At 42.9% G+C, this 12832-nt stretch overlaps 2 protein-coding genes across 5 annotated transcripts in view; one reads left to right on the top strand and one right to left on the bottom strand.

Moving 5' to 3' along the window:
• INTS4 (integrator complex subunit 4) overlaps positions 1-6195 on the top strand; it is a 54378-nt gene extending 48183 nt beyond the window's left edge. For 3 of the 4 annotated variants that reach the window (XM_026651672.2, XM_026651671.2, XM_026651674.1), the window contains 5 exons: positions 947-1106; positions 1373-1516; positions 2380-2500; positions 3985-4174; positions 5968-6195. In XM_026651672.2, coding sequence (XP_026507457.1) covers positions 947-1106; positions 1373-1516; positions 2380-2500; positions 3985-4174; positions 5968-5980 — 628 coding nt within the window. In that variant the 3' untranslated portion in view covers positions 5981-6195. Of the gene's footprint in view, positions 1-946; positions 1107-1372; positions 1517-2379; positions 2501-3984 lie in introns of all 4 variants that reach the window. The other variant, XM_026651673.2, reaches the window with a different exon arrangement.
• A 5119-nt stretch (positions 6196-11314) lies between these two features.
• The window catches only part of AAMDC (adipogenesis associated Mth938 domain containing), a 20375-nt gene continuing 18857 nt past the window's right edge, over positions 11315-12832 (bottom strand). Inside the window, exon 3 of the mRNA XM_024200629.3 lies at positions 11315-12463. Coding sequence (XP_024056397.3) covers positions 12323-12463 — 141 coding nt within the window. The 3' untranslated portion in view covers positions 11315-12322. The remainder of the gene's footprint in view (positions 12464-12832) is intronic.

Here is a 12832-nt window from a genome sequence, read left to right as displayed (position 1 = left end):
AAACTGACCTGCGCAGGAAAATAGAAGAGGTTCTCTATTATTCTACACTATTTGCTATCCCTAAAGCATTCAGAGCTATCCATTAACTCTATAAGGATACATTTAGCAGCAATATCAGCACATCCTCCTATTTAGAGTTGCACCATTTTTTCCCACCACCCTGCAATAACTAGATTCTTTAAGGACCATATTTATGTGTCTCTTCCCGTCCTCCCCCATTCTTTTCTTGGAATCTTAATATAGTCTTAGTTTGGTTAATGGAGCCTGCTTTTGAGCCCCCTAGAAACATGCTCTGTATAATACCGATCTATAAAAACTGCCTTTTTTAGCAGCTGTAACAGCAGCTTGAAGGCTAGAGGAAATTCAGGCCCTCATGGCTGGTCCATCTCAAAAGACAAAATGGCCATTAGACCTCATCCTAAGTTTTTTACTAAAATTGTCTTCAATTTTTCATTTGACTCAGATGTTCTTTCCTACACCCCACTCCAACCAAGGGGAAGCCAAACTGCTCACCCTTGATGTAGTTAGCATTATTTCATATTGCCTTGACAGAAAAGACCATTCACAGAAGCTCCCCTAAGAGGTTTGTAGCATTTACTGATAGGGTGAAACGTTAGGCAGTATCTACCCAGCGACTGTTTAAATGAATATCTTGTTGCATTAGGTCACGTGATGACTTAGCTAGATTAGATCCACACAGGCAGGTTAGATCCCACTCTGCCCAGGCTCAAGCAGCTTCTCTGAGAAGCATAGCAATTTTTTCTAATGCTGAAACCGAGCTTGAAACTTGTCCATTTATTCTGATATTTTTAGAATGTTCCTACTGTCACGATAGAGATAATAAGATAAAGCTGAAGCCATAAGTGGTTTAATTGAGCAGCAGAGTCTCATTGAGTGACTGTAATAAGCATTTGACTTTTGTTCAATATATTTTTAACACGCACAGATGTTTTATTTCTGAACTGCCCCATATGCAAGACAGTTTTGTGGATAAGCTGCTGGACTTAATGCCCAGACTCGTGACCTCCAAACCTTCAGAAGCGGTGAAGATCCTGCAAACAACGCTACGACAGAGCACCTTCCTTCACCTTCCTCTTCCAGAGCAGGTCAGTAATCCATAGAGGAATGAAGAGCCAGCCCCAGGTTCCAGGGTTAACTCTGTCCTGGTGGAGCAGGAGGCTTTTATGGCCTATTTGGCTGGCTAGTCATGAGGGATATTTCTTCAGATATTGCACAGTGTTTCCAGGACTGTCCTCAAAAAGTTAAGGAGCTCGAATAATTTTTAGATAGTGTCAGGAATTTCTAAAAGTTTACATCGTGTTTTCTTAGATGTTTGTTTTCTCCTCCCCACCCTCTTCCCTCTTCCTCCCAGATCCACAGAGCTACTTCAACTATTATTGAACCTGCTGGCGAGTCTGATAACCCTTTGAGGTTTACATCAGGACTCGTGGTGGCATTGGATGTTGATGCAACTCTGGAACATGTGCAGGACCCTCAGAGCACAGTTAAAGTTCAGGTAATGAGTGATTCTTCCTAAAGGGAAACAAGAAAGTAAAGTCTTTGAGGAGAAGTTTGCGTTTTCCCCTGATGCGCACCATAGCAATATTAGTATTTCTAAATTCTAAATAATTGTGAACTTTAACAGCAGTGAGGAATTTTTTTGTGTAGCTAAACACAACAGTATGTTTAGAGACTGTCCTGACCCACGGAGTCCAGATCTTTACTTACCCAAAGATTGTAAGAGTTTGGTTTGAGCCCATCTCTTCTTACATAACAGCTAGGAACATCAGGTATGATATGTTGGATCACAACACTGGTCTGTCAGGAACACTGTCATGCCACTTTTGGATTGCAGACTCTTCAGATGGTGCCGCCTTTTGTATTCAAAAAGCACCTAGCACATTGTGAACATTAGCAGAAACAATTAATAAATGCCAATAGAAAAATCTGTACACCCTAGTGGGATGAATAAAATTATGGAAGCAGAAGAGGCTTTTCTCAAGGATATATAAAGATATAAGCCCATTGCTCTCCTTTGAGATAAGTAACTAAACTGCAGGAAGTGAATTATTTTTTTAAATGTCGCCAAGAGGATGCATGTGGAATGGTACTAAGTAGATTATATAGCCCTACAAAGTGTTCACTACTGGACGATTACCCAGTGCTTGGTGCAGGGGAGCGTGCCACCTTCAGTATATTTTTTTGTATACCATGGTCCTGAATGGCTGGTGTATAGCCAGTAAAACTAGAGGATATGGAATCTTATCAACAAGGTACGCTATGCATTCCTGCCTTCCTAATGGTAGCAAAAAAGTACCCCCATAATGTGTAAATTCTAAGTACAGTAAATGTTGGATTGTTTTGCCTCTTTTTCCATAGGTATTATATCCAGATGGACAGGCACAGTTAATCCACCCTAAACCAGCTGACTTTCGAAATCCTGGTCCTGGAAGGCACAGATTGATAACTCAGGTTTACCTTTCTCATACTGCCTGGACAGGTAAGGAATAATCGGATTGAGTTTATATGCTTAAATGTTGCTGTATCTTTATAAACAGGAATGTATCTTTTTGTACCTCAGCGGTTTGGTACATAGGGTGCATCTCACACACATGAGAGAACCTTTTTGGAGGGCTTCTGTGGATTCTGCCATTGCCTCCTCCCACTGAGCTTCCACATCCTTGAGGAATCTCCTTAGTCCCCTCTTGACCCTGCAGGTACTTGCACTCCTCTGGCTGACTGATACTATTTGTTAATTAACCAGAGGGGCTGCTGTTTGACACAACACCTTCACGGACCTTATAGCCTTTAGAATGAGACACCAGAAACTAAACTGGGGTCACCTCTCTCAGCACAGAGCATTCGCCCAAGACCTCAGAACGTAGTGAGATCCTGGAAGACCAGAGAAGGGCTAATGTAGTGCCTGTAAAAGGGGGGAAAAGAGGAGCCGGGAACTATAGACCAGTCAGCCTGACCCCAGTACCTGGGAAGATTAAATCTCAGGAAAAACTTCCTAACTGTAAGAACAGTGGAACAGACGTCTAGGGAAGTTGTGGAAGCTCCTTCACTAGAGGTTTTCAAAAGGAGTCTGGAGAGCCATCTGTCTTGCATGGTTTAGACACAACAAATCCTGCATCTTGGCAGGGGATTAAACTAGATGATCCTTGCAGTCCTTTCTCACCCTATGGTTCTATGATTCTACTATTCTAATTTAAATGCAAGCAGTCGTGTTAAAATGATCCTGGTAATTCACTGGTCTAGATCAAGACAGAGAATTTCTGGAATTATGTGTACGCTACATAGTAAATTTACTGCTGATTTATGTTTACACTCTTCTATGCCATGATTTCTCAACCTTTTTCTTTCTGAGCCCCCACTCCCCTATGCTATAAAAACTCCGTGGCCCACCAGTGCCCCCACAACTGGTTTTCTGCATATAAAAGCCAGGGCTGGCATTAGGGGGTAGCAAGTAGGGCAGTTGCCTGGGGCCCCATGCCACAGTGGGCCCCGCAAAGCTAAGTTGCTCAGGCTTCGACTTCAGCCCCAGGTGGCAGGGCTCATGGCCCTGGGCTTCAGCTCTGAACAGCGGGCTTCAGCTTTCTGCCCTGGGCTCCAGTGAGTCTAACACTGGACCTACTTGGTGGACCCCCTGAAACCTGCTCTCGGCCTTCCAGGGGGACTCAGAACCCTGGTTGAGAACTGTTGCTCTATGCCATATAAAAAGGCATTTATCCCTGATGAGATCTGTGAGTTTGATATTAATGTTCAATATTACTTGGCTTTTCATTTGCAACATGCTTCAGCAACTGGCAATATGGGGCTCTAGTGGCCAGACCACCAGCACAGAGGTTGGATGTGACCAATGTATGACACCAATGCAAGATCAATCATATGAAAATTCACTTTCTGCTTGGTATTTTGTTGTCCAATCAATCAGCTGACTGTGTATTGTGTGTTAGTTAGTTTGGATTTTTTTCTTTTCAGAGCCCTGTCAGATTGAAGTGAGGTTACTACTGGCGTACAACTCCAGTAAGAGCAAAGCGTCCACTAGACTCTCAAAATCCACCTGGATTGACAGCATGGAGGCTCTTCCACCGTCTGAATATGGCATTGAGGGAACCATACCATTCAGCAAACCTGTCAAAGTGTATATAATGCCAAAACCTGCCAGACGGTGAAGTCAATCACTAACAGACTTTATTTGTGGGATTGTTGGGTTATATGTAAACGAATTGCTATGTTCAAGATAGTGAATCAGACCAAAACAGTGTTACCGTTAATAATAATAATAATAATAAAAAAAAAGATACCTCAGAAGAAGACAGCTACAAAATAACAAATGCCATCCCCTATCGAAAAGCTGGTTGATTTTTAGAAAATGTACCAGTTTTTGCAGATGGTTGTGAATGGTTTCATTGAATACACAAATAGTTATATTCAATACACAGACATTTCTAAATCAAAGCAACAAAAACAAGACCATTCCTAATTAAGATTGGCATTCCCTCCATTAATATTCCCACTGGGCCAAATTCTGCAGTCCTTAATTCCTACCTAGGCAAAACACCCAGTGGCTTCCCTGGGAGATTTTTCCTGAGCGAGTAGTAGGTACAGCTGGCAATATTTATTATGCAAATATATAGTAAGGATGTAGATGCGTATTAGTGTCTTATGACTATGATAAATCAGGCAGAGTTTTAGGAATGTCTAGAATGTGTATTCGTGCATTGGTCCTTGTATGCCCAGTAAAAATCCTTCTCTAAAGAGCTGTCATGCCGGTGCAGGAGGTACTTCTCAAAGTTGTATAACTTGGGGTGGCTCACACCTTGTGCACCATATTGAAGTTAGTGGCGTTGCATGGGGTATTAATCCATGCCAAATTTGGGGTGTTGTCTGTTTTAAAACACAAAATCTGTCACCAACAATGAGACTTTATTTTGAAGACTTAGGTTGGTTACCTAACATAGAGTAATAGCAATGCAACCTCCGTGTAAAATCAGTGACTTACTTTCCTTTCCCTAAAACGATAGGGAGGCAATATATATTTACCCAGTGAACTTAAACTCTTCTTCTCAACTTCATTTTGTGTGACTCCTTATGAAGAATGTGTGGCACAGGCTTAAGAGTTAATAGCTGTTTTGTTCCAGTATAATGCAGGCTCTTTTTGTAATCTTGTGCTGAGCTTATTTTGCTATGGTTAGATAATTAGCCTTCCAGTTTGTGCAACTCTGCATCAGTTTTGGTAGTCAAAGGAAGTCTAAGATCTGCTTCAGTAGCTGGTCACACTCAGTAAGTGATATTGAGCTACATTGTGCCTATCCTTTGAGAAGGTACAAGTGGTGGGATCAAAGGTATATGGAGATTTACCTAAGGGGCAGGCACAGTTTGCAGCCCTTCAGTCAAGGAGCAGGAGGATTGTTCTTGGCTCGTGTCTACTGGCCCATGCTCTGGGAGGTGTTCTACTTGCCTGAGAGATGCTTCTGTTGGGAAGGTGTCTCTGTACCTCTCTGTAACACAGGGCTGTGCCTCTTGTGATTTCCAGCTATGGCAGATAGGCTTTACCGGAAGCACTTAACCAAATGTTGCCTGTGTTCGTAAATTATTTGTAAAAATGTGTATTTGTAGCAAGTTAACTGAATTGCTAAAAAATGCTTTTTCACTTGCATACAAATTAGCATAAATAATTTTGCATAAAACCCCCTTTAAGTGTGCTTTTCTACAATAAAACTGAAAACCCCAATCTAGCCGGTTTCTATTTATTATAAGAGTGAACATGTATTGCTGTAGGGGTTTGTGCTAATGAAAAAAGAGGTCACTACTTGTTTAGATTAAGATATTGGCACACTTCAGGAGTTGAGGCACAAAGCCAAATGCTTGCAACCACGCAGCTGTATTAGGTATTCCTGAATGAAACCTCACTTCGTAACATTATTGCTCTTACAAATTGTTTTTATATTTCACCTTTAGGGCCCTGGTTTGAAAACAGCCTGCAACAGAGTTACCAGCTAACTGCTGTGTGGCGGTCTAAGTTCAGTTCCCAGCGGACAGGGTTTGATGTACATCTCTCATTATGAAGCTGTATCCTGGGCAAATTCTTGATGTATTGAGCTACCTCCTGACAGATGTTCTGACCCTTGTTTTACACTTTGGCAATATTTGTATAGTTTGTCCTCCCAATAAAAAATTTGGATTCAATTTATGTCCATATTATAAAAGCCACCACAACTGATACCCTCGCTAGCAGTCGGACATGAGAATCCAAGGACCGAATGAGCCATGGAGAGTCAACTACCCGATCAACCCTAAAAGCTGTCCTGCCATGTCAGGGTGAAGCCTGTTGTTGGGCAGTAGAAGGAAGCTTTGACAGCTGCTGCCCGTTTTTCATATAAACCATCATGTTCCATTGTTGTTAGTGAGATGCCGCGCATGAGCACTGTATTTGGAAAGGGGGAAAAAAGTTACTTTTGCTGTTCTGGGGCTAAGAAGCTCTGAGCTATGGATAGCCAACTGGTTTAGGACCATTGATTAATCAGATTCTCCTTTCTGGAAATGTCCTATTGTAAATGGAGAGCTGGATATCCTTTCCTTATCGCTAAGCATTGTAATGAAAATGTTCTGTTTAACTCAAGGAAGATAATGACATGATGGAGAATCCCTTATTCTTACGTTGGGCTAGTGTTAACAGTCAGCTACATGGCATGTAAAATATGAGACCAAAGTGTCCTTTCCCCATCTTGGTAAGGAACAAGGGCCAGATTTTCAAAGGTATTTAAGCACCTAGGAATGCAGATAGGTGCCTAGTGGGAAATACAAAACGCATCTAATATGCATCTTTAAGCACCTAAATATCTTTGAAAATCTGGCCCTGAAAGACATTGGCAAAACTACAGATAAGGAGAATCATAAAACTTCAGAGGGAGAATGAAGACCCAATAATTTGTTCCCTTGCTTCTCACTGTATGTTCTCTGGTTCTAAATGATTCAAGCAATGGGGCTTCCACTGTCCTTGTGAGATTCCACATCCACTTAGTCCTTAAAGTCTTCCTGATGCTCATCTTCTATTTTTCTTTCATTTCATTACTCCTAGTTCCACCTCATTGCAAAATCCTAAGGAATTCTCTCTCTTGGGTGTCTTCTACCATTCAAACAGATGACGACTAATCCCCTTTGTCATTGTTTGGCTCAGCTACTGATGGTTATACATAGTTCACTCTTTACAAATCTTGAAGTCAATTGCTGTGGCTCCAAACTGTGACTTTTACTTTGGCTCTCTTACTGCCTTATTGTTTGCACTGCACACTTATTTTATAGTTTGCTATCAGACCTTGTTTTCTTTTGGGTGCTGTTGCTTTTCTAGTCTTTTCCCTCCTAGTTAGCCTGTCCTGAGGATTATTTTCACCCAGATGTTATCTTACACTTTTCTGCACAGATTTCTGATCTGTCCAGGTCCTCCTATTATGTCTTTCATTTTATGGGGGTTCTTATAACTCCTGCTAACTTACTTAACATATCAAACTATTTCTTTTAGGATATTGACTCCGTCTTTTTTGTATTTGATACTATTCAGGGTAAATTTTTTCTGAATCCTTTTTCTCCTCAGCTCTGAGGCATGTAGGCTCTCATCCTGGGATATGCTGGAGACAGTTCAGACTTTTCCATGAAGCATTGGGACTTGGCCATACCACTTCTGGCGTCATGGCAGACGTGCTTTCAGTCCTTCAGCTCTCCGACCTTATTTGTGGACCTTTCAGCTTGGGGACCTCCACCCTGGTGCAAGCTAAGAAAAGGGATGGATCTCTTCTGGGGATGAGCAGCCTTCCCATAAGAGGGAAAAGAGAACCAAAAAGGCCATGCACATGCGTGCAGCTCTGATCCTCATCTTCAGTGAGCTCTAGCTCCTTCCTTGAAGAAGGGGCACTTGGTTTCAGATCACAGTAACACTGAGCCAGACAAGCAGGAGAAGGTTTTCCTGGATGTTTGAAGCAGTGTAGACGAATGTAGTGGCCACCATGGAGAGCCATCCAGAGAGAGGCTGCGTGGCCTAAAGCCAAGGGCAGATAACCTCCTCTTGAAAACTAAAACAGGCTATTCCCCTTCATAGAGGTCACTATGGAGGAGTGTGAAGCAGCTGACAAAGGGAAAAAGATGAACTGACAAGCTGTGAGATTCTACAGGGTTCCTGGTAGTCCCTTCTGATCCTTCCCAGGTTTGACGCAGCAATGGCATTCCTTGTAAGACGCACCAATCTGTTGGGGAGGGGTGGTTTCTTCCCCAAAGACCCCACAGAGAGGAATATTTTAGAAGCCCTTAAAACATCTTGAGCAACCCTTAAAACTATCCTGGCAACCATGTATTTTTCCAGAGCCAGGATGTCCTGGTGTAACTGCTTCCCAAGTCTGGCTCTCAAACCATGATGAATTCAAGTCAATACTGAAGAAAATACTCGCTCCTGTGTTTGTGGCAGATGGATCTGGGGGCTCTATGAGGCTGGCAGCTAACAAATCTTCTATTTCATTTTGCCTGAAAATAAACTCGAAAGTAGGGAGAGATTAAACCCTAGGTGCTTGGCTAGCCCTGAGATATTCTAGTGTTAAAACTCTCCTTTTTCTCTTGGTTAAGAGGAGCCTTCACAGGGTACAGTGGTGCAGAGAAGGGGTTATGCAGCACTGGTCCTGATATGGTGCGCGCGCACGTGTGTGTGTGTGTGTGTGTGTGACTTGTCCCGCCTCTCCCTGCTTCTTGATTCTGCACCTTGCCTCACAAAGATAAGTAATGTGTAGGCTGAGCTGCTCAGTGGCAGTAGGAACTGGGATGGAGTCTTGCTGGCACTGAGCCCAGAAGCAGCTCTGTGCTAAAGAATTTTCTGGGGTGGGTGTTCACAGCCTGCTGTGAGGCAGACTCTCTTGCTAGCTGTGGTGGAGAGGGGAGGTGGGAGGGAGAGGAGAAGCCGTGTCTGTGGTTGAGAGCCCTGCCCTGAGAGTTCATACCTGTAATATGGTATTTGAGGTGTTTAGCTTTTGAAATCTAGCCTGTTTTTTTGGACAGAAATCGCAATTTATCAAATCTGCCCATGTGGGATGTTTAAGGAAGCGTGGCCTAATTAATGCTTCATCAAAAGCTCCAAAATTGCCCTGTTCTCTACACTCCCCCTGAAGCTCTGGTATTGGCCGCTGTCTGAGACTGGATACCGGGGGGACTGCTAAACCATTGGCCTGACCCACTGTGGCAGTTCTTGCATTCGTAGTGTGCTGGTTAGTTGACACAATGGATATGTCTGTCTACACTGCAGGTGCAAGCAATCCTCCCGGGCTGGGTAGAGAGAGACTTGTGTTAGCTGTGCTCACGCTCATGTGCTAAAAATAGCACTGTAGACATTGTGGCTCGGGTGGCAGCTCAGGTTGGCCATCCAGGGGATTGGAGGGTTTCAGAGCCTACCTCTCAATATCCACCCGGCTATTGTTAGCACGTTAGCTCAAGCCTAGCTAGTTCCAGTCTGTTTACTGGGGCTGGGAGGCTCACTGCCAGCTGCAGCATAGACAAACTCAAGGGGGCCTGATCCAATGACAATTCAGCCAGGTATTGGCTGGCCTATGTGTAAGGGATGGCAGGGAAGTCACAGATTCCGTGACTTTACGAGACCTGTGCCTTTGGCTTCAGGTGTTAGTGGCTCGAGCCAGGGCTGTGTCCCACCTCACCCGTGGCTTTGGCTGGAACCAGGGCTGGAGCTGTGTGCCCCCCTTCTCCCCATGGCTTCAGCTGGGGCTGTGTGCCCCCTGCTGTGTCCCAAGCTGGAGCTGTGTACCCGTGGCTTCGGCAGGGTCTGGAGCCAGGGCTGTGCCCCCCTGTGGCGGAGGGGCTGTGGCTGTCAGCCCCTCCAATGGGGATCTAGGTGTCATTCTCTCCCTCCCACTCCCACCCCCAGCCTTCTCTTCCCCCTGTTATATTTAGTAAAAGTTACTGGCAGGCCAGCGCTCCTGTGAATTTTTGTTTATTGCCCACCACCTGTCTGTGACATTTCCTAAAAATAACTGACAAAATCTTAACCTTACCTATGAGGCTACGAAAGCTCTGGCCTCATTAGTGACTAGCATTCCACAGAATTACTTTTTGTGGGGCTGAAGGGAACAGCCACCCATGCTGATTCACATCACAACTGGGATCCTTGAAGATAGGGATAGAAAAGCTCTATTAGTCTGGATGACTTATGCTAATACAGGAATTTGGTCATAATGGCAGGGGATGCAGTCTAACTGTATATAGGAAATCTACCCCCCTTTCCTCACCACCAGCTTCAAAGGGATGGAAGTTACTCCGAGAAGAAACTGAAGATGGCTGCAGCATGAAGGTACAGTACAGGGAAGGCATCTGATAAAAGTCAATCAGGCAAAAGTAAAAGGAGCTAACTGCCCCAAATACCATGATGGGAATGGAGCACACTGAAGCAGCTTGAGGAGCCAGTAATGTGTTAGCCCCTTAAATAAACCGGGCTGGCTCTCATCTAGCCTCAGTTCTACAAATATGGCTCCAGCCTGAAACTGGCTTAAATGTCATTTGCTATGTGAATGGGAAGATTGAAAGAAAATCAGTGTAGGAACTGAGTTGCTCATATGCATCACTTCTGTGCACATTATGGGCACCACCAGAAGTAGCTCAGATTGTTTGGTGGTGGGGCTTCTGCCAAGTAACTACTACTTGAGGCTTTCTGAAGCTTTGGCAGCTCAGGAGATTGCACATCATGATGGCTGGATTTGGGTAGGGGCCATATCCTGGTCCAAGCACTAAAGTACAGCCTTGCATTAACAGTTTTTCATAATGTGTAGTGTCTTTGGAGAGAAGAACTTGTTCCATTGACTTCTGTCAGAGCTAAAGCCTCTGGGTCAGTGCTTTCTTTTATTGCTCACCACACCAACTATTCAGAATTATATTATAGCATTTGAGAATAACCCACCTACTCATTATACCGGCTGCCATGTCAATGAATGCAAAGACACCCAGAAAGAAGCTCCTGCTGTTTTAGATGAGCTACTGCCTCAACATAGCCCTAGTGTTGAAGGATATTATTGCAATTAAGAGAGATGAAGTTTGTGTTTTACAAACACTAGTTCTTCCTCTTATTTGCTCTATGAAATCATTTACATTTAATTTAATACAAAATGGAGAAAAGCAAACGTTAAAGGAACGTTTATAGGAACCCAATAACAGGAATCAGGCAGAGTTGTTTCAACATGACTGTACAGCACTTACCACAGTAGGACCCTTCTGATGGCCTCTGTGCCCTACTGTAATACATACAAGATGCAGATTTAAGTAACAGCTAGCAGTCCCTGTGGAACGAAACCTATCTTACTTACAGATAATTTATAATTGGGCATATGCTACAATAAGTCCAGCACAAGATAAAAGTCAAAAAGACAGGCACCATTAAATTAGGTTTAAAATCTACAGCTTTTATTAAAAATCTACACGTGTGTTTAATGTTCAGCTGATCGTTAGCACCTAATCTAAAAATTCCAACCGCCATTCCCCAGCTAGTTAGCAAGGATCGGCCAGTCTAATATGCTGCACACTAGCTTTCACTTTCATTAACTATAAAGCCACTGCTTATACCATATGTTCGATTTTTTTTCCCCCTTATTGAGGTGTACTACTACATATTGCTATAGAGGGCTCACTTTCTCACTACTAAGGCTCTCTTTTCTTTAGCTCCAGTGACTTGTTTTCATGTAATGTAAAGTTTACAAATCATAAGTTATGAAAAGAGTATTCATCCCAAAGAAGCAAATCCACCATCATTTCACTCTGCATGCACTGCTAAGAGTTTGGACAGCTCAAGGGACTGGCAATGGGAGGCAGAGATTTTCACCATTTTTATACACCATTTCATACACATGATGGTAGTGACCAAATGTGATCATCCAATAGGTATTGCAAATCTGAAAAGAAGTGACGTCTCAGATCATTTCCTAACAGGTTTTAAAAGTGAATATTTTACTTCAGCAGCTAGGCCAAATATTAATGGTCAGAAGATGAATTACGCCTTCAGATCTAGAGGATTAGGTCAAAATCACAAGTGTAGGGAACCATGATTAAATAGTCTACCATATCCAGCACTGTGGAAGAACATTTGTGAGTAATTAGATTCATTTAAATTCCATACTGCTGTATTTCTCCTCTCTGTTTTAGGTCTTCATCTCACATCCAGGCTTTGGTACAGTGGGAAATATGAACTATAAAGCCCCAATACTGACTACTATAATTTATTCAGTCAAAAGGCACAAGACTTTTTGGCTAAGGGGGAAAGAGGACTGTATTGTTTAATTCATTAGCATGTTGAATGGAAGACGCCTCCCACTTTGACACCTTGAGCAGCCAGTGCATTGTACTCCTTCACAGCCTTCTCTGTTTGCAGGACTAGCACATCAATCCCATTTTTCTTGAGATAGTCCACAGTAGATGCTGGTACCTGAGGAAGAGGAAAGGAAAAGGTAAGAACAAATGCTAGATTCTTTTCCTCGGTTGCTCTGGTTCATAAAAATGCTTAATTACATCTCGTTTCAAAAGCAGTAAAATAAACTTGTGGTAATAACCAAACTGGTAATATGCTGGGAATAAACTTTGAATTTGTTATAGTGGAGAGAAAGGGAATTTTATTTCACTGTCTAATAATCGCTAAAGTATGTCCATCTTGTATTCCTTCTTCTCTAACATGTTCCTAAATACAATTCTGAACTGTACTATTAGGAGAAATTCAGGAGATAGTGGTGGAAGTGGCTGTGAATTAATACATGTAACAGAATACAGAACTTCCCAAGTGTGGAAAGCATTACAAGGA

This window comes from Terrapene carolina, unplaced genomic scaffold, assembly GCF_002925995.2.
Source record: "Terrapene carolina triunguis isolate 2854851 unplaced genomic scaffold, T_m_triunguis-2.0 Scaffold97, whole genome shotgun sequence".
Taxonomy (NCBI): Eukaryota; Metazoa; Chordata; order Testudines; family Emydidae; genus Terrapene; species Terrapene triunguis.
The sequence above is the reverse complement of the archived record's forward strand: the minus strand, read 5'-3'. Positions and strand labels throughout refer to the sequence as shown.